This window comes from Microcebus murinus, chromosome 23 (assembly GCF_040939455.1).
Source record: "Microcebus murinus isolate Inina chromosome 23, M.murinus_Inina_mat1.0, whole genome shotgun sequence".
Taxonomy (NCBI): domain Eukaryota; kingdom Metazoa; phylum Chordata; class Mammalia; order Primates; family Cheirogaleidae; genus Microcebus; species Microcebus murinus.
In genome coordinates this window covers 24446212-24467063 of record NC_134126.1, presented here as the reverse complement: position 1 = coordinate 24467063, position 20852 = coordinate 24446212, and the positions used below count along the sequence as shown (strand labels likewise).

The window sequence follows — 20852 nt, the reverse complement described above, 5'->3', positions numbered from 1 at the left end:
GTGAGCTAGGCTGACGCCACGGCACTCACTCTAGCCTGGACAACAAAGCTAGACTCTGTCTCAAAAAAAAAAAAAAAAAAATCTACAATGTGTCTGAAAGCACACCTGGTACTGAGTAGTACCAGGGCCTCTGAATCAGCCCAGGAGATTGGCATCTGAGTTTTATTCCCTAATGTCTGTGGAAGGGTCTGGAGTCCAGGCTCACATGTTGGCAAGGTTTCCCACGTCAGGAAGTGGGAATCAGGGAATGGTTTGGAAGAGGGGAGAGAAAGCCTTGTTAAATCAGAGAATAACTCCGGCCTCGAACACATTTCTAAAGAAAGAGAAGGTATCTCTGAGCATGTCAGAGAAATTTTGGCCACCAGCAGGTGTGTGCTACCAGAAGTAATGACTACAGATTTATGTGAGTAGAGACCTGAGCCTACTGATTTCTTTGGCTGTCTCCACCTGGAGTAGAAGTGCCCTTGCTTAGCCTTGGTTCCCAGGAGAATTCTCTCTCTCATCTGGACATTAAGGCTGAGGCTCAGAAAGCAAACCTAAGAATTTTCATGTTCACCCGAGAGGTGATACTCTGACCAAGTCAGACACCTTAGACAATTTCCGAGGTTTGGAATCCCTGTCTATCCTCAGGCAAAACCCTTTAATGAGGCTATTAGTCAAAACTAATGTTCTCACAAAGGGAACAGGACAGGGACCCATTGACCTGACGTTGGCATGAAACCAGGACTCTAAATTGAGGTCTGTGGCATTTAACCTGAGTGTCACGTCTTAATTTTTGGCAAGTGGAAACTAGGTGATGGGAAAAGAGTGCGGAGACTTTCGCCTACTAAGAAAAACATTCCAAAGTAGAGATTTTTTTTTTTTTTACTTTCAATTTAGAAAAAATGCTTAAAATACAAAATTGCAAAAACAATTTTTTCACACCAGAAGACAAAAATAACACATTATGAGGAGCACAGGGGAAAAAAAAAAGTTCCATGTAGAGAAAGTTAAAAACAGCCAGTATGTGTTTAAGTATCTTCATTATGCAGCTATCGTACAGAAGCTGCCTGAAGATACCTTTTTTTTTTTTTTTTGAGACAGTCTCGCTTTGTTGCCCAGGCTAGAGTGAGTGCCATGGCGTCAGCCTAGCTCACAGCAACCTCAAACTCCTAGGTTCAAGCCATCCTCCTGCCTCAGCCTCCCCAGTAGCTGGGACTATAGGCAGGCGCCACCATGCCCGGCTAATTTTTTCTATATATATTAGTTGGCCAATTAATTTGTTTCTATTTATAGTAGAGACGGGGTCTCGCTCTTGCTCAGGCTGGTTTCGAACTCCTGACCTCGAGCAATCCGCCCACCTCGGCCTCCCAGAGTGCTGGGATTACAGGCGTGAGCCACCACGCCCGGCCAAGATACCATTTTTGTGTGAGAGAATGTGTGTATGTGTTCCTTGAGTGAAAGTGGGAAGAGATGGAACAGGGGCAGCGATTTCTTTATGGTCTGCCAAGGTCTCTGAGACCTTAGTCCGTATGGTCCAGGTCTCTGAGGCTGATCTCAGCAATGCCCCCTGCCTTGCAGCGAGGCCAGTGTGAGATTCTTCTAGAAGACAGTCTTTATCCAGTCTTTCCTCTGCTTAAAGCTGTTTAGTGTCTCCCTAGCACCTTTAGGATAAGCCACAAACTCCTTCTGTGGTGTATGAGCAAGTTCAGGGAGGTGGGCTGAAGGCAGGGGTCACTTCCGGGAGCCCTGGAGCTGCCTTCCTGCTCTAGGATTCTGCCTCAGCCGCTTACCAGCTAAGAACCTTTAGGCAAGTTATTTATCTCTCTGGGCTTTAGCTTTCTTATCTGCAAATAGGATCTTTATAGGGTTGTCTAGAGGATTAAATGAGTTCTGACACATACTCCACACCCAATACTCACTGTTGTGATTATTTGTATTCCGCTCTCACTTTTCCCTTTAGTCATAGCGAACTATTTGCACATCTCTTCCCTACCCCCAATGGACTGTGTTTCTTTTTTGTCTCTAGTTCTTAGGAGCTGTTTCCTCTGCCTAGAATGTCACCCTACGCATTCACCCACTCACTATACCCTCTACGTTTGTCTTCTGTATCCTCCGACTGACTGAGGACTGAACTCTGATCTTTTTCTTTTGCTAAGAACTCTTTCCTAAGAGTTGGCCAGCTGGGTCAGGCTGACAAATGGTAAATTCCTACTAAGCGGCTTTTGTTAACCAAATAAAGCGGTGGTTTACTTCCCAACCTGATTCTGGTATGGCATTAACATCACCTAAAAGATAGGAAGCCCCTGTCTTAACTCAAGCATCCCAGCAGATGCCTATCATAAATTTAAAACATCTTAACTCAAGCATCCTAGCAGGCGCCTATTGTAAATTTAAAATGTCCTCCTGTCTGGACCTCCCAGAGTGCTCATACCCTTATCTTAAAGTAAGCATATCCTTTCTGGTCTTCTAGATAAAGTCTAACTCTCTCAGCCAATTGCCAGCCAAAGAATCTTTAAACCCACCTATAACCTGTAAGCCCCCCCCACCCTTCAAGATGTCCCACCTTTTTGGGCCAAACCAATGTATGCCTCTCATGCATTGATTTGTGACTTTGCCTGTAACCCCTGTCTCTCTGAAAATGTATAAAACTGAACTGTAACCCAGCCACAGCGAGTCCACTTGTCCAAGGCCTCTTGGCAGTGGCTCAGGGTCATGGTCCTCAAATTTGGCTCAGAATAAATCTCTTTAAAATTATTTTACACAGTTTGGCTTTTTTTTCGTCCACATGACTCTTCCTTAACCTTCCAAGTTCAGCTCAGGTCCTGGCTCCTTTGCTCTGAGCAGCCTACCCGGATATCTCTCTATCTTACTTATAGGCTCCTACAGCGCCAGTTGTTCATCTTTTTATCCTACTGTTTATCACATAGTACAATAATCTCGTTACTTGTAGGTCTGTCTCAATAGACAATTGCTCACTCCCCTGGCCTCTGCGAAAACAGGATTATATCTTGATCATTTGTGTATCTACTACCTGTATACTGTGTCCTCGTGAACGCTGGATGCCTGAATGGATGGATGCATGGGTGAGGCAAGGCAATCTGGGAGACATTACCAAACTGGAGTGTGTCTAATGTGGCTGCAACGGTTAGGGGCCTGGAAACCTACTGAGCTGAGAAATGAGTTACTCTATGAAAGACATGGCCAGGAGAGGGTTTAAATAGCTGTCTTTGGATGTATAAAAGGCTGAAATGTGGAAGGGTACATTGACTTACTCTGCATTGTTCGAAATGGCAGTACTATGATCAAGACTGGGATGAATGATACAGGCCAGTTTCAGCTCAAAATAAGGGACATCGCCTTCATAAAGAGAAATTCTCTACTCTCTGGGTTATAGCAAGACTCAGTACAGGAAGAAAGGCTTGGCTGAATGAGCTCTGAGTTCCACTGTGTGCCACAGTTGCTGTGTTCTTCCCGTCAGTGGACGGGGTCATATCCCAAATGCTTCATCAGCCTTATTGACTGTCGTTGCTTAGAAGGCTGCTGGGCTCCGACTCTGGTCTAGTTCTTTCACCTTTTTCAGCTGGTGCACCCTCATTTTCCAACAGATGCCCTTCTAGCTCACACAGTATCAGTGGTTGGAAGGATCGTGAGGTGCCTTCATTCCACTTTGAGCAACCATCCGAGACTTTGATTTCCTTTATAACACCCTTCACGGTGCTGGGTTGGTTACTCCTTTTAGACATCCAGGTAGAGATAGTAAAAAAGCAAGGCTATATATGGGTCTTGTTGTAGTCAGTGTTCTCCAGAGAAGCAGAACCAATAGGTTACACGTGCATGTATATATGTGTCTGTATTCATTTTAATGAATTGTCAAGTCTGAAATCTGCAGGGCAGGCTGGCAGGCTGCAGACTCAGGGAAGAATTGATGTTGCAAATTTGAGTCCCAGGGGACACCCGAGACTGCCAGAGGCAGAATTCCTGCCTCCTTGGGGGTTTTCTGTCTTTTCTAAGACTTGAGCTGATTGGATTAGGCTCCCCCACCTTGTGGAGGATAATCTACTTAGAGTCTACCTAATCACATTTTTAAAATGCCTTAATTGCAACATTTGGTGTTTGACCAAATAATGGGTACCATTGCCTAGCCAAATTGACACTTAAAATTTAACCATCCCAAGTCTGGAGCATAGAAGTCTGAGCTAGAAATACCAATTTGGGAGTCTTTAGTATATTGGTAGCACTTAAAACCTTGATACTGGGTGCCAGGTTACTAAGGGAATCTGATCTGGCAGGGAACTTCCCAAACCAGCCCATTTGGTTAGAGTCTTAATTGCATGCAAATCCACCTGAAGATACTGTTCTCTGATTCAGTGCTAATCCATATTAAACCCACCTGCTCCTGTGTCACCCCTCAAATGGTGTACTTTCACATCCCTTCCTCATCCTGGTTGGTATCACCTAGACCCATTTCTCTTTGTCAGACTCTCTTTAAAGTAGGGAGTTGAAATTGAGGGTGACCCTCTAGGTATGGTGCAGGGAGCACAAGACAAGCTCGATTCTTTTGTTCTTCTGTCAAAGCAGGAAAATATCAGCATTTGGGGGGTAGGATTCACAACACTGTTGATTCCTTGAACTCACTCTTGGCTAAAACCCCTAAATGTTAATGCGCTGAATACAGACTTGCCTCAATCCTGTACATGCAGTGCTTGGTAGCCCATAGTAAAGACTTTAGCTGTTCCTCTGAGCATAGTGGGGGCAATTGTAGGGTTTAACTAGAAGAGTATATCTGCTGCTGTTGGGTTCTTGCTTCAAATTCGTGGCCATGTTTTATGCACAACTGTGTGGGCTTGATTCAGTTTTCTTGTAGAATGCAATCCATACACTGCAACAGTGGGTATGCTTTCTGCCTTTATCCTTGTCTGTCCTTTATTCCTACCTGCTTGTGAGTGCGATCTGAGTAATGAGCTTGTGGGAAATTCTACCTGTGGATAAATGGGGTATAATTAAACTTTTATATTTTGTGAAAAGGGATTATTGCATACATAAAACTGTGCCCTATTTAAAGGAATCTTGTGGAATAATTACAGACATGATTTGTAATATAATTTGATACACCCTGCTGTGAAAAACAAATCTGTCTTAGCCCTCCTACGTGATAGATTTTGTTTTTCCTAGTGTAAGTGACTAGGAAAGAACAAATTATCTTTGAAGTGCTAATAGAGATCCTTAAGCAGGCTAGAAGTCTCTAGTTAAACAGTTAAAAGACCAGGAGAAAAAGTGCAACAGGAAGGGAAAGACATATGGTCACTGGCTCTTAACTGCCAACTGTGGGAGTTTGAAAATGGAGTGGTTTCTGGATATAAAGCAAGGGCTGCCAGTTGATTGGAAAGGAAATATCCTGCAAGACAGTCCTGGCGTGGTGTCTGCCGTTCATGCTTCAACATGCTCCTGCTGCTTGTCCGCCCTGCAGCCACAGGTCTTTTCTGGCTGAAGATTTTGTAACTGACCGAGGGCTTTTCTCCCTCTACCAGTCACATCGGAGGATCGGAGTTCTTGTTATTCTCTGTGGCTTCCCAGGTTCTTTTGTTCTCGAAGAAGAGCTCCCAGAATGCTGGGCTTACTGCAATTTTTTTACTTACACATCAGTTACACCGCTAAGCTGTCAAGTCTTGCAAGCAAGGGACTGTCCATCCCTGCGACCTGACAGTGTCTGGTAGAGGCTCGACACATACAAAGAAATTAAGTCCTTTATTTATTCTCTTGGATGGATTTATGTCCAGAAAAACAAGGTTTGTGATACAATATACATAGGATACTACTTTTGTCAGTGTTTCTATTAACTGTAAGTTTTGATTTTCCTTGAAATATGTGAAATTTTAAAATGTTGGACACTGCTTATAATTCCCATTTTTTTGAAGTAAGATCTCCGCCCCCCCCCCCCTTTGAAGCCTATATCATTTTTGATAACATTCAGTGGGGGAGAGATTTAATGTCGAAAACACAGATGTGTGGGCCCCCGACACCATGAATGTGCAGGTTGAGAACTGTTTTGAACGAGACAACTTTGAAGGTCCCTTTATGTTCAAACCTGTGCATGTCCCGGAAGACCAGGGAACCCCGTCAGTCAGCTGTACGAAGTGACTCCCTCCCTGTCCAGATGCTGAGCAGTGGTCTGTTAATGCATTTGCCGTAGGCCTTGGCCCACGGACCTGGCTTTGGTGTAACTGTGAAGACCAAAAGCAAGTTTTGGCATGGTGGTTTATGAATAGGCCAGGTGCTTTTGTATGTATCAGTTCTCCGTCTTGCGGGCTGTTCTGATTTTTCCTTGCTGCCTCTGCTGCCCTGGTTAACCTCATGGGATGCCCTGTCTGGTTCTTGAGAGACCTTAGATTAGTTCAGCCATGGAGGTGAAAGAGATGCCCAAGGAGAGACTTAGACATTTCGTGAGTAATTGGTGAACGTAGGAGAGTGAGCAAAGACTAGGAGATCTTCTTTTAAAACCCTAGAACTTTGCTTATATCTTGGACAGTCAAGTGGGGAATAAATACCAAGTGCCAATTGTTATCGTGGCTTCTATATGTAATTAGTATGAAAATAAAACTGGGAAAGGAAAGGGTGAAATTAGGGAGAATGACACTAGTATTGGATTTATTTTAAACATATGTTATTAAGTAGCCTTTTTAGGTAAAATGACTGTTGTTTTCCGAATCCCAGTTGTAAAAAGTCTCTTGTTTCAGTATAGAAAGGGGGGAAGGGTTGTGTACACGCTTTGTAATAAACAGGTTGGCCTTGGCTTACTCATACTGGCAGAGCCAAATGCTCAACTCTTCCAAGAGGGGAAACCAGATCATTGAGAAGGGATCACGTGATGGCAATTTTTCAAACCATAATGAACAGATTCATCAAACGCATCATGCATAATCACTCATTGTAATGCATTCATAAATGACATGCTGTAGGGTGGAATGAGTTTTTAATAAGATGACTGACTGGTAATATATAACATGCAGAGAAGACATTATTCAGCTTTTAAGATTGTGTTAATCATAGCCTTAACATTTGCTTCACGTTAAATTCTTGTGACCTGGTGGCATTTTGGTGTATGTATTGACTTGTTTAATTACCCAGCTCCCAAACCCCAACCGTTTGAGGCCTGGCCTAATTTCTTTTCGGTCCTGAAGCTCTGGCTATCTTGGGTCCAATTTCCTTCATGCACAGATGCTGAGGCCCATGGGTCTCTATTATTTTTCTGGGGGTTGGGGGTGGGGCAAGAGTCACATATCCTTGTTCTCTATTTGGAGATAGTCACTTAGTGTGGTTGTCAATGGCAACCTGGGCAGACAGCTCAGCAGGGCCCTATCAAGTTTCCCTTAGGGATGTAGATTTTTCTCCTCTTTGTCTTGCTGATCTGGGTTGCCCTGTGGGCATTAACTGCTGCAAGTGCTGCTTGGAAGACAGCGGAGAATATTTATCAGCATCTCCTGTGGCTCTGGAGCCAGCCTCTCCTTTTCCTGTCAGTAACCAACCCCAGCGGTGGTCTGTGGGTGTCATTGCCAGTTGGCTTCCAGCTGAGGAGCCTAAAGTGCTATGGAATTGGCATGTTGCCTGGGAAGGACCTCCCACTCCAGGCCAGCCAACTTCTACTCAGTCTTCAAAACCCAGCCAGAGCATCACCACCTCCAGGAAGCCCTTCCTGCATGCCTCCCCTGCCCTACCCCCGTGCTGGTGTAATGTGAACACCCTTCTCATGAGCTCTCACAGCATCCCATGATTACCTATTCCTTGGCATTTGTCACTTTGTTCTGAATTCCCTGTATCACTTGTATTTCTTTTCCACTAGACTGAACCCTATAGGACTACACTCTGCTTCATTCTGTTTTTACTTACCCAGGATCTAGTACAGTGCCTGGCATATAGTAGACACGCTATTAAATAAATGAATGTCTCTCCCATTCTTAGTCTCTCCCCAACTCTGGCCTTAGTCTCCCCCCAACTCTGCCCTTTCCAGATGCCTCAGGTCTCCTGGCACGCACATCTGTCCTTATCCCCTCCCCCCTTTCTCTTTTCCCCAACACCTGCCACCTTTCATCTGTGTGTTGCAGATTGGCCAGGAAAACAGACACCACTCAAGGTATCTTGGGTGGAATGGGTTTAACAGGGGGAGCCAGGGGCACCCCTTGCTGTGGGCAGATGGGGAGAGGGTAGGAAGCTGTTGGAAGCTGTTGCTGCTGACCCAGGCAGCCGGCAGCACCCAAGTGGCGTCTCAAGAGGCCCCCACTCGAGGAGCAGCTTGACGAAACCCATGTGCGCGGTCTGCTGATGTCCCCAGGCCTGTCCCCAGCTGCTGCCAGAGGAAAATTGGCCGTCTTTGCCTTTCGCTTTCAATCTCATGAGAGTGCCTCTCATCGGTGGGACTTAATCAGCAATGAGCCAAAAAGGGACTCTGGGAAGTGTTGGTTTATAGCCTTTTCACCCCTCGGGTACAGACCAGTGCCTGGGAGGATGGAATATCCACAAAAAGTATCTGGCACATCTAGTGTGCTGCCTTGCTTAATCTGGGACCACCTTGGTGAACTGCCGGATACCACGTTTTTTTTTGTTGTTTTTGTTTTTTTTTTAAAAACAAGGCTCTGCCCACATTATTAGCAGGTACTTTAATTTTATTAATATAAGGGAAATTGCATCCATAGTCCTATCCCAGCAGTTAACATCCATTGTAGCTCTATTTTAGGTCCCCCAAAACATTGCATTCTCCTTAAGAATTAAAAAAAAAAAATCTGTCCTAGCCCAGAAATTTTAAACATAATCTTTTGATAGGCATATCTCTTTTAGTTTATAATGCATATGTCATTTGAAAATCTCCAAATTTTTTTATTTTTATTTTCCAGAATATTATGGGGGTACTAATGTTAAAGTTACGTGTATTTCCCTTGCTTCTCTGCCCCCTTGAGTCAGAGCTTCAAGGGTGTCCATCCCCCAGTTGGTGCGCATCACACTCATTATGTATGTATTTACCTATTCCCTCCCCCCTACCTGCCCGACACCCGATAGATGTTATTCCTATATGTCTACTTACGTGTTGATCAGTTAATACCAATTTGCTGGTGAGTACATGTGGTGCTTGTTTTTCCATTCTTGGGATACTTAATAGCATGGGTTCCAGCTCTGTCTAGGAAAATACAAGAGGTGCTATATCACCGTTGTTTTGTATAGCTGAATAGTACTACATGGTATACATATACCACATTTTATTAATCCACTCATGTATTCATGGGCACTTGGGTTGTTTCCACATCTTTGCAATTATGTATTGTGCTGCTATAAACATTCGCGTGTAGGTGTCTTTTTCATAGAATCACTTTTGTTCTTTTGGGTAGATGCCCAGTAATGGGATGGCTGGATCAAATGGTAGATCTAGTTGTATCACTTTAAGGTATCTCCATATTGCTTTCCACAGAGATTGAATTAGTTTGCAGTCCCACCAGCAATGTAGGAGTATTCCTATCTCTCCACATCCATGCCAACATTTATCGTTTTGGGACTTGTTAATAAAGGCCATTCTCACTGGAGATAAGTGATACCTCATTGTGGTTTTAATTTGCATTTCCCTGATGATTAGGGATATTGAGCATTTTTTCATATGTTTCTTGGCCACTATTCTGTCATCTTTTGAAAAATTTCTGTTCATGTCCTTTGCCCACTTTTCGATAGGGTTGTTTGATTTTTTCCTTTCCTGAGTTCTAAATAGATTCTAGTTATCAGCCCTTTATCGGATGTGTAGCTTGTGAAAATTTTCTCCCATTCTGTGGGTTGTCTGTTTGCTCTCTTGACAGTTTCCTTGGCTGTGCAGAAGCTTTTTAGTTTGATCAGGTCCCATTTATTTATTTTTATTGATGGTGTGATTGCCTTTGGGGACTTCTTCATAAGTTCTTTGCCTAGGCCAATGTCTAGAAGAGTATTTCCAACATTTTCCTCTAGAATTCTAATAGTTTCACACCTAATGTTCAAGTCTGTTACCCAGCGTGAGATGATTTTTTGTGAGAGGTGAAAGGTGTGGGTCTTGTTTCAGTCTTCTACATGTGGCTATTCAGTTTTCCCAGCACCATTTATTGAATAAGGATTCTTTTCCCCAGTGTATGGTTTTTGTCTGCTTTGCAAAGATTAGATGGCTATATGAGGATGGTTTTATATCAGGGTTCTCTGTTCTGTTCCACTGGTCAATGTCTCTGTTCTTGTGCCAGTCCCAAGCTGTTTTGATTATTGTAGCCTTGTAGTATAGTCTGAAGTCCGGTATATTGATATCTACCATTTTGTTTTTATTGCCTAGGATTGCTTTTGCTATGCAGGGTCTTCTCTGGTTCCATACAAAGTGTAAAATTATTTTTTCTATATCTGTGAAAAATGATGATGTTATTTTAATAGGGATTGCATTGACTCGGTAGGTCACTTTGGGTAGTATAGACACTTTAACATTGTTGATTCTATTATCATCTGGGAAATCTTTTCACTCCGGAGCCCTTTAGTCCTGGTGCTGGTGCCATCTCACCTTTCCTTTCCCCAACTGTAGGAAATGTTCAGATCTCCAGGCTCTTGGGTTATTATCCAGAATCTCCTTCCAGATAATCTGATGGGCACACACACTCATTTCATCTGTGAGGACTGTGTCATGTGAAAACCTGGCACTATTTCACCATGTTTGCCCCTCAGAGTTTGCCCTCCCAGGGCTACAATTCCCATTTTCTGCTTTCCCATGAGACTTTGGTATTTCACCCACTGTGGTTTGACTGACAACTTGGGATCATTGTAGACTGAGTTCACTTCCACTTTTCATTGTTTTCCCAGAATAGCTTTTTATTCTTGACTGAGAGTAGGCTCTAAATCTCAGATTGATACTGGGTTCACAGATGGAGCTGAAGATGGTATGATATGGTGCCAGTTACTATAGGATGTCATCTGGGAGCCTGTTCAAAGCATGTGTCCCAGGAATTCTTAGAAAATAAAGTCATTGATTGACACTGAGGTGGGGTCAGTGTTGGGGTGCTTTGAACAGAGACCTGGGGGCTGGGGGACCTGGTCTGTTAGTCTCTGCTCTGCTACTAGTTGTATCGCAATTACTTCATGTCCCTTATCCTCTGTTTCCTAATTAGCTGTGAGAAGGTTACAGCAGGTAAACTTTAAGGTCTTCTCTGTACTATGAAATTAGGCAAGCCATCCAGAACTAAATCAGGCCTCCTTGAGTCTAGGTATGAACTTTATTGTCCTCATGATTTGGTTTGGTGTTCACTGCCAGCTCTGTAAGTCCATTTCCAAACTTCTCAGGCAGGAATGCAAAAGCTAAACTTTGGAAGCCTGCTGTAAGGGGATGAACGAGTCTGGAGATAAAAGACTGGGGGTTGTAAATTGAAGAGGAAGGGGGCAAGGATTGAGAGCTGAATGTTGGCATGTTGTATAAATACTGCTCTGCATGGGTCGCACTAAGCGGCCGTAACAACAGTGGTTCTAGAATGTTCCTCGCTGGTTGTACTGTATTTGCAACTTTTGGCCACAGTCTGTTGCTGTTTTTATCCCCAGCTCCCGGTCAGCCAGGATCAGCCTGGAGGAAGGACAGGACCCTGAGGGGCAGGCAGGTTGGTAGAGCAGAACAAGCTCTAGAATCAGCCATGGGTTCTGGTCCGAGTTCTGCCATGGACGTGCCCTGTGGGCTTCTCTGCCAAAGGTGGTGAGGGGAGAGGGATGTTTCTAAGCAAGATGATACACAAACTTCTCTGCTCTGTAAGTATCTCCGCAGCACCACTTTGTCAGGCTGAACGAGCCTAATTTTTATGCACTGCAAGGCTGTAATGAGTACAGCCGTCATAAGCGCAATAAATAAAGCATCGGGGCTGCAGCGGAAGCATTAGCCCAGGCACAGCCTGCTGATTTCCTGATGGTTATCAGACAAGAGCTGCTGCCACGCGGGTCCTCCTTGGAGATGCTTCCGGAAAGTGCCTGAGACACGGACTCGGAAGCCTGAGGCTAGAAAGAGTCTTAGAGGTCATCCATTCTAGCTCTCCGTCTGATGGTTTAATTTCCTCTAAACACCCTTTTTTACCCACAATTGAACTCACCTAGTGATGAGAAGGTCACTGCCTTGTTAGGATATTGCAGCTTATTAGAAAGTTCCTTTTTACGTCCTGCTGAAATCCCCTCTCCGTCGATGTTCAGACAACAAAAAAATTCCACCACACACAAGATTTCCTAGTTTTAATTTCTTCGAGAAACCAAGAATGTCACAGAATTCGTGTTCTTAATGTCTCCTTGTAAGGAGATCCTGTTTTACTGTGGGCTGGTAGCTGTGAGATTATTTTCTTAAAAGATGATAATCATTGTGCTACACTTTGATAAATGTTTTATTTCAGAAGAGAAACCCCATTTCTATCTGCGGGTATTTTATGCACTTCACATATGATAATGGGTGTATTAAACAGCTGCTTTGGAGCCTGTCAGTCTGTCTGCAGTGCACTGTGCTGAGTGTGGGAGCACACGGAGGCGTTCGTGCCTTATTGCAGCGTATCATTCACACGCTGATGCACTCAGCAGATATTTATAAAGACATGAGGCTTTATAAAATAGGGTCTTACTTTATAAGGCTGTTGTGAGGATTAAAATAGATAACGTACAGAGTGCATAGCACAGTGCATGGCATATATAGTTATATATATAAAAAAGAAACCCAAACCTATTCCCTTCCTGCTGTAGCTCCTTAAGATGCCTTTTACATCTACATAAGGAAACGAAATGAGAAGATACTTCTAGAGTCCATTGGTTTGCTAGTGTTTTGTAATTAACAATGGCCTCACAGGGGGAGGTCCCGCTCCTGAACCCTTTGGAGGGAGCCTCAATCACCTTCTCCATGGTCAAGAGGAAATCCATACTATTTTAAAATTGCTGAGAGAGTAAATTTCTACTGTCCTCGTCACAAAAAAATGTCAAGTATTTCAGGTACTGGATGTGTTAATTAGCTTGATTTACTCATCCCATATTAAAGAATCATCGCTTTGTACATATATACAACTAAAATTTGTCAATATGTGATGATGATGATAATGAAAAAAGAATGAACTCATGATTCTAAGGAAGCTGTAAATGCCCACAAATTCAAATAATCCTAACACGAGGCTAGAGACCCCTGGTAGGGAGACCACAGTTGTCTTTTGGACAGAATCATTTTCTCGTAGGATCCCTAAAATTATCGTTAAGGCAATGATGAGATAATGGCATTATTTTTTCAAAATAACTCATGTAAATTTACATAACAGTTTATAGTTGTAAATGTGTTTTGTGTATTTCTTTTTAATGGGAGCAGGTAAATAGCTATGTAAGTTCTTTGGGCAAAACCTCAGCATCGTGTTAATGCTTAGCCTGACTCCTTGGTGAACAGGTTGGTAAGGTTAAGATAACCGCTCTTAGGAAGAACAGCTTTATGGGCCACCTCATTCTCTCACCAGTATGATATCTGTCACTGTTACTTTTTTTGATTTTCATTTCATATATGCTTATTCACAGCTCAAAAACAAAATATGAGGAAAAATTAATCAGAGTGATAGAAATTACATTCTGATTTTAGCATATGCTGTTAGTTTCTCTCTATAAAAAGCATGAACTTTTTTTGACTTTCTATTTGTAGGGATTGTGCTTTTTTTTTTTTTTAAAGTTGAAATAATAAGCTCAGAGGAATATTAGAAGCGCACAGTACACATAACTTTTCCCCTGAAATTATTAGAGATTAGGTTGTGGACATGATACATCTGCACCCCAAATACTGCAGTGTGTCTTTCTAAGGATGTTCTCCCACATATCTGCAACGTATAGGTGGAGTATCCCTTGTTGGAAATGCTTAGGACCAGAAGTGTTTTGGATTTGGATTATTTTAAATTTCAGGATATTTGCATTATACTGGTTGAACGTGCAGATATCTGAAATCTGAAAGGCTTCAATGAACATTTCCTTTGAGTGTCATGTCAGTGCTCAAAAAGTTACTGATTTTGGAGCATTTCAGATTCCAGATTTTTGGATTTGGGATGTTCACGGTGTAATAACATCAGGAAGTCAATGTTCTTGGATTACTACCATGTATTCCTTGAAATCCTGTTTTCTTGGGGATCTTCTAGCTAATGTGGACTATCTGGGTTCAGATGCTGGCTTTACCCCTAACCAGCTGTGTGGCCCTGGGATGGTCACTATACTTTTCTCTGTGCCTCTGTTTCTTCCTCTGCAAAGTGGGCATGATAATAGTGCCTATCTCATAGCATCGTTACAAAGACAGTTTGTATGCGTAGAGTAGGAGAGTGCCTGGCACATATTAAGCACCATGTGTGTGTTGGCTTTAGTTATTGATGTCGTCCTTCTCCACTGTGTGCTGTACTGTCTGCAGGGCAAGAAACTGTAATGCTTTACTCTCGTTAGAAAGCTTCGCCTTTTTCCCTACATGATCCAGGAAGGTGATAGGCAGCATTAAATTAAAGCTTGTGTGCATCCGACTCGTAGTTTGCTATCATTGCAAAGTCTCTTAGAAGCAATAAAAAACACCTGCTCTATGACCTGCCTCAGAAGCTAGAATATTAGTTCTTAGACTGATAGCCTCATACCTTCATGCATGGGCTGGCTACACAAAATTGTCATTGGGAAGTATCTCCAAAGCCCTAAAATGTGCTTTGCGATGGAAATCTGTCAGGGTATGCTGTAAGAATGGATAATTTCCTGGCCATTAGTCAAATAAGGAAGACAAAGTTTGCCTTGCAGAAATTGTTACATTTCATAATGTGATGTGATTTTGAATATGTTTAGTTTTTGAACATTTAACAAGTGGTGTGCTACTGCTTGGTATCCAGTAGGTAGACCACGTGTTACAGGTGGAGGAGGAGAACAGAGAGGGCTTTAGTTGGCCGGCAGCCCTTTTTGTGGGGCGGGCAGGGCACCAAGAAATGGAAAGTAAATCAGTTTACTACATCATTCCTGGGAGGCCATGGCTAGGTCTATAGAGAAAGATGGTGTTGCTATGAATTGGTGGGTGAACCTTATTTTTAAAAACTTAAAGCCATCTAGACAAAAAAGGATGATAAATACTGTATGTTTTCATTTATATGAGGTACCAAGAGTTGTCAAATTCATAGAGACAGGAAGAACAGTGGTCACTAGGGCAACCTTGGGGGGAGGTAGGGGAAAGGGGGAGTTAGTGTTTCCTGGGGTAGAGTTTCAGTTTGGGAAGATGACAAAGTTCTGGAGATGGATGATGGTGATGGTTGCATAACAATGTAAATGTACTTAGTGCCATTGACCTATCTGTGCACTTAAAAACAGTTAAAATGGGCCAGGAGCAGTGGCTCATGCCTGTAATGCCAGCACTCTGGGAGGCCGATATGGGAGGATCGCTTGAGCTCAGGAGTTCAAGACCAGCCTGAGCAAGAGTTGAGACCCTGTGTCTATAAAAAAAAATAGAAAAAAATAGCCAGGCTTGGTGGTGTGCACCTGTAATCCCAGCTGCTTGGGAGGCTGAAGCAGGAGGATCACAGGAACCCCCAGGAGTTTCAGGTTGCTGTGAGCTATAATGATGCCACTTCATTCTATTTTTTGTTTTCTGTGCGTGAGTTATATGCAACTTGAAAAATAGTTCACGCAGCTCCGAAGGTAGAGATTTGTAAGTTATATATGCTTCATGAGGCCCCAGGCTCAAAATTAGCGTGAGTTAAATACAACTCACACGGAAGTTAATGTACTATACTCTTCTCCCTCCGAATGAGCTTGCCTGTCATCGGGTGCTTGAAGCCCGCCACTTGTCCTGGCCCCAGATTCCCTCCACCACCACTCACTCACTCATGGGGAGAAAGAGTCTACAGTACAGCCCATGTCACCGTCCCTCACTTCCGTAGTTAGACCATGGCTACAGGTGAAGCTGGGCTTGCACTGACGTGTGGTACCAAGATGGCCGTCTGGAACAGGGCAGGCAGGGCAGGGGCCTTCCCTGCTGGTCACCAGGGCCCACTTGCCAGCCCTCCCAGCCCACACTCATGCTTGGAGGCTTCTAGCCTCTCTGTGAGGACTCTGTGGGACGACTCATCCTCCTGCTCTTCTGTGTCCTGAGCTCTGCCCCAGTCCCTCAGGGGTCCCTGCTACCCCTCACCCCCAACCCCACTGCTTGCCAGCTGCCCTGCCTGTGCCCTGGAGTTAAGTGGTCTCTCTTTCTGGCTTGCATGTTCTTTTTATGTGCTTGCTTCTCCCACTGAGTTGTTGGGACTAGAGATTCCACTAAAACAACTTTTAAAAATAGGGAAGGAGATTACCATTTATTGAGCAGTGACTGTGTACCAGGTCCCGTGCTAAGCCTCGTTTATATATTGTGTCACTGAATTCTCATAACTCTCCTGATGAAGGGCTCTTCATTTTCCCAGTGAAGAAGCTGGAAGCTAGAGAAGCTAAGAACTTTCTGGAGCCTGGCAGGCACTCAGACTGAGGGGGCAGGTGGCGCCTGTGGAGCAGGTGTGTTCAGAGCCAGGTGGGCTTGCTTGGAGCAGGGCAGCCACACCAGGAGAAGTGGAAATCGGGTGGAAGCAGGAAGGCGTAGGTGTTTAAAATGAGCAGCCATTTTCATCAGTGCTAGTGAGAGGCGGCGAGAACCCAAGCTTTTAGCGGGGTGCTTGGGAAGAGCAAGCAATTCATGCATTTTAGTGCTCCCAGCTTTGTCCTCTACTGGCTTTGAACTCTGCAAATCACCTAGCCTCTCTGAACTTGAGTTACATCACCAGTAAATGGGGATATCAATTTACTGGCTCTACATGTGAACCCTGAACGAAGTACTTGCCATATGCTAAACACTACATAACTTCTATTAATACTATTAAACTTTTCATTACTCTGTCTCTTTTATCTGTGATTCCTGGAATACAGTCTGTTGCTTTCTGTAGCTGATACAGTTTAAAAGGCTCAATAAGCTGTGGATGAGAGAAGGAAGCTGGAATCTTTGTTTTATTAGTAATTTATATATGCTTCCTCCTCCCATATTGCAGATCTGGCAAACTTAGGCTTTCTATCTGTGGGATGGATATTTACTCATGTTGCTAAGCAAAGTAACCTTGGTTTTGGTTGAGAGGAGGAGGGGTTATTTCTATTTTTAAAAAATCTGTGTTAAATATAATTATAGGGAGAACTTGGCATCTTATCAAGGTCAGTGTAAAATCAAATGAACCAAATCAGCTCTCCCTGCAGTTGGATCTCCCTTTAGAGAACAGCTTTGTGCAGAAGACTTACGAATAAATGGAATCCATATGTCTTGAATCTCATTTTCCCTGAATTATGTAACTATTTCAGCTAAGTGGTGTAACAAATGAGGTAGCTTGTATTTTGGATTTGTTTCCCTATTCTCACCTACCCTTTGTCCATGATCTGTAAATAGATATTTAAGTACTTAAAAGAATCTGGCCATTCGAAGGTATCTCAGAAGGAATCCTATTGTGATAGCAGCAGTCACTTGTCATATATCAGGTAGGGTGTGGTACCAGACATGCGGGGCTGCTCCAGGGACAGGGAGAAGGGGTACAGCTGGAAGCTAGGGACAGTCTGCTAGGGCCTGGGCAGTTGGACCCCACTGTAGGGTGAGTTCCTGTGCCCATTGCCCCTCGTCTGAAGGGACCGAATTAACTCAGGCTTACTAAGGCGGACTGCCACCAAGAGGTGGGTTTGGTGGGTGGGGCACAGCAGCCCCCCTTTAGGTGTTAGGGGTGCAATCATGCCTGGTGGACAGCAGCAGTATGATTCTGGGCACCCAGTCTTTTCACTCGCAGCCAGACCCAAGGGAGAGAAGGGCACTGGCTAAGTGGTCGGAGGTTCAAGGAGAATAAGCATGCTAATTAAGGGGAAACCAAGGCAGTGCCATTTATATGTGCTAAGCCAGTGTCGTCGTGTCAGGGGAAGGCTGCAACTTAAAGGGTCCACCATGGCCTGGGGGTTACAGAATTCGAGTGTGAGGCTGAGCATGATGGCAGGCTTGGCAGCTAGTACGTGGAGTTCTCCTCTCTCCTCTGCTCGGGGCAGACCCAGGTGTGGGGCAGGTGGAAAGTTCCAGGGACCATAACTAGGTGGGGCCTGGAAGACCAGCGCTGACACCCCCCTTTCCCCATTGGCTGGTGGGGTTTTGGGCTTTGAAAACCTGTTTCATTTATTTTTCAATAATTAAACATCTGAGACACTAGGATTACAAAAGGACTCACCTGTTAGCAAAGTGGGGGTGGTACCTGGGAGAGCCACACTTGATGGCCTTTATTTCTAGAGAGCACACTTAGGCTTGCTGAGATGCTTTTGCTACCAAAGAGCAGTGTTTCTGCATTGGTGTCGCCTGGAGGGCTTGTGACTTCTGACTGCTGGGCCCAACCCCATAATTTTTGAATCTGTGTGTCTGTGGTGAGAATTTGCCTTTCCAGCAAGTTCCCAGGTAATGCCCCTGCTGACACTGTCCTAGAGTGATGGATTTATTCATTGTGCTATAAGTTATATATATATTTGTCAAGTCCACCATTAATGTAAATATCTTTTATTGACATGCTTCTCTGTCTCTTCTGAACAGGTATTTTGACGTTGGACTGCATAATTTCTTAATCAGGTAAGCCAAAAATTTTTGTTTTAGATAACATTAAATAGCATACTTACTATATTATGAAAGGCTGAAATGGAAAATAAATCCTCAAGTATCGTGACAAATAATGGCAGTTGTGTACTTACCCAGAAAACATTGCTAATGCCATGGATTTTTGAGTCTCCCAGAATCATACATGATTCAATAATTAAGGAAATCAATGTGTAAAGGGATTTATATCTGAAGTGACAGTTACCCAACATCATGGACTAGCTTAATTCCAACTACTAGGCTGCTGAAAAAATTATTAATAACAGAGAAATGAGGAGCGCCAGCTTGTATTCAGACATTAAACAACTCACTTTTAACCAATTTTCCCTCCATTGAATTTAATCTTTTTAAACTGAATCTACTGGTTGTTTTACAGTCATGAAGATACAGACTTGTTCCTAATTGAAAGAGATTGCAGATGGCAGTTTATATCCTAGTTTACTGGTGATTTTGACGAGGGTTGGCTTATGGGGCATATTAATTTTAAATAGCTATTAAATCAAGCAGAGATTAAGTGGAAATATACCAGATTATTAATAGTGTTTGTAAGAAAATATGCATGATATTTTTTCTGCTATCAACTTTGCTGCATCTTCTAAATTTTTTATAATTAGCACGTATTATTCTAATAATGGTGAAAAATGATCGTTAAAATGCCTGTCAAAAATACTGAGGGAGGCAGAAATGGTTGCTGAAAGACTGTAAACCAGACATTATGAGGAAACCAGAAATCATGGAGAGTGATTTGCTTCCTGCAAATATGGGGCTGTAAATGCTAATTAATTCTAACGCTCTGCTAATAAGCAGTCCATAGATGCAGTGTGATTTTTGGATAGGTGTCCTGGTGGTTCACTTCTCTGCAGGGCAGTCCCATCTCCCTGTTGGGGGGGGAATACGGATTGTCCTGGCTTTCTCCAGGATATGAAACACGTGGTAGTGTGTAAACCTGCAGTCTCCAACCCCCAGGCCAGGGACCGGTACCAGTTAGGAACTGGGCTGCACAGCAGGAGGTTGGAGCAGCAGGCTAGTGAGCGAAGCTTCATCTGTGTTTACAGCCGCTCCCCATTGCTGGCATCACCACCTGAGCTCCGCCTCTTGTCAGATTGGCAGCAGCGTCAGATTCTCGTAGGAGCGCGAACCCTGCTGCAAACTGCATGTGAGGGATCTAGGTTGTGCTCTTCATGTGAATCTAGTGCCTGATAAACTGAGTTGGAGCTGAGGCGGTGATGCTAGTGCCGGGGAGCAGCTGCAAATACGGATTCTCATTAGCAGAGAGGTTGCATTGTGGTACGTTGTACAATTATCTCATTATAGAATACAATGCAATAATAACAGAAATAAAGTGCACAGTAAATGTAATGCACTTGAACCATCCCGAAACCACCACCTCACGCCCCACCCGCAGGTCCATGGAGAAATTGTCTTCCATGAAACCAGTCCCTAGTGCCACAAAGGATGGGGATTCCTGGTGTCAACCACTACCCTTGACATGCTGCAAGGGAAATGCACTTGAGCAGAAGGGATAAAGGACAGGCAGCCATGGAAAGCAGGCATGAGATTCCATATCTCAACTGATCATGGAACACTGCATGGGTATATACTTCAGGGAATAGTTGGGGCTTTTGAGCTGATGTCTTTGGTACCCTGCACTACTCCCATGGTGCCGTTTACCTGATGCCTTGTGGCGGATGCAAGTTTGTACTTATTTCCTGTAGTAATTTTCTTGAGAGTGGGAATCGTGCCTTAATCACCTGTCAATGATTAAATTCAGAAACTTGTACAGAATCAAAGCTTCAGCCAGTAAACATTTGTTGATCTTTTGAATTGTTTTTTAGTCTGTTTCATTTATTTATACTGAGCTTTATTATTTCCTTCCTTTTACCAATATTGGGTTTAGTTTTTGCTTTTTTAGTTCCTTGAGGTGTATGGTTAGGTTGTTTATTGGAAATCTTTCTTTTTTGATACAGGCATTTATTGCTATGAACTTTCTTTTTAGAACTGCTTTTGCTGTGTCCCATAGGTTTTAGTATTATGTATTTCCATTTTCATCTTAAATTTTATTTTTATTTTATTCTTACTTTTTTTATTTTAGCATATTATGGGGGTACAAGTGTTAAGGTTACATATATTGCCCATGCCCCCCCCTCGAGTAAGAGCTTCAAGCATGTCCATCCCCCAAACGTTGCACATTTTACTCATTGTGGTTGTATATACTCAT

General features: G+C 43.4%; 1 protein-coding gene across 1 annotated transcript in view; it reads left to right on the top strand.

The window, feature by feature from the left end:
* Nucleotides 1-20852, top strand: part of HHAT (hedgehog acyltransferase) — a 258988-nt gene that overhangs the window by 109224 nt on the left and 128912 nt on the right. Inside the window, exon 9 of the mRNA XM_012781705.2 lies at nucleotides 18575-18610. Coding sequence (XP_012637159.2) covers nucleotides 18575-18610 — 36 coding nt within the window. The remainder of the gene's footprint in view (nucleotides 1-18574; nucleotides 18611-20852) is intronic.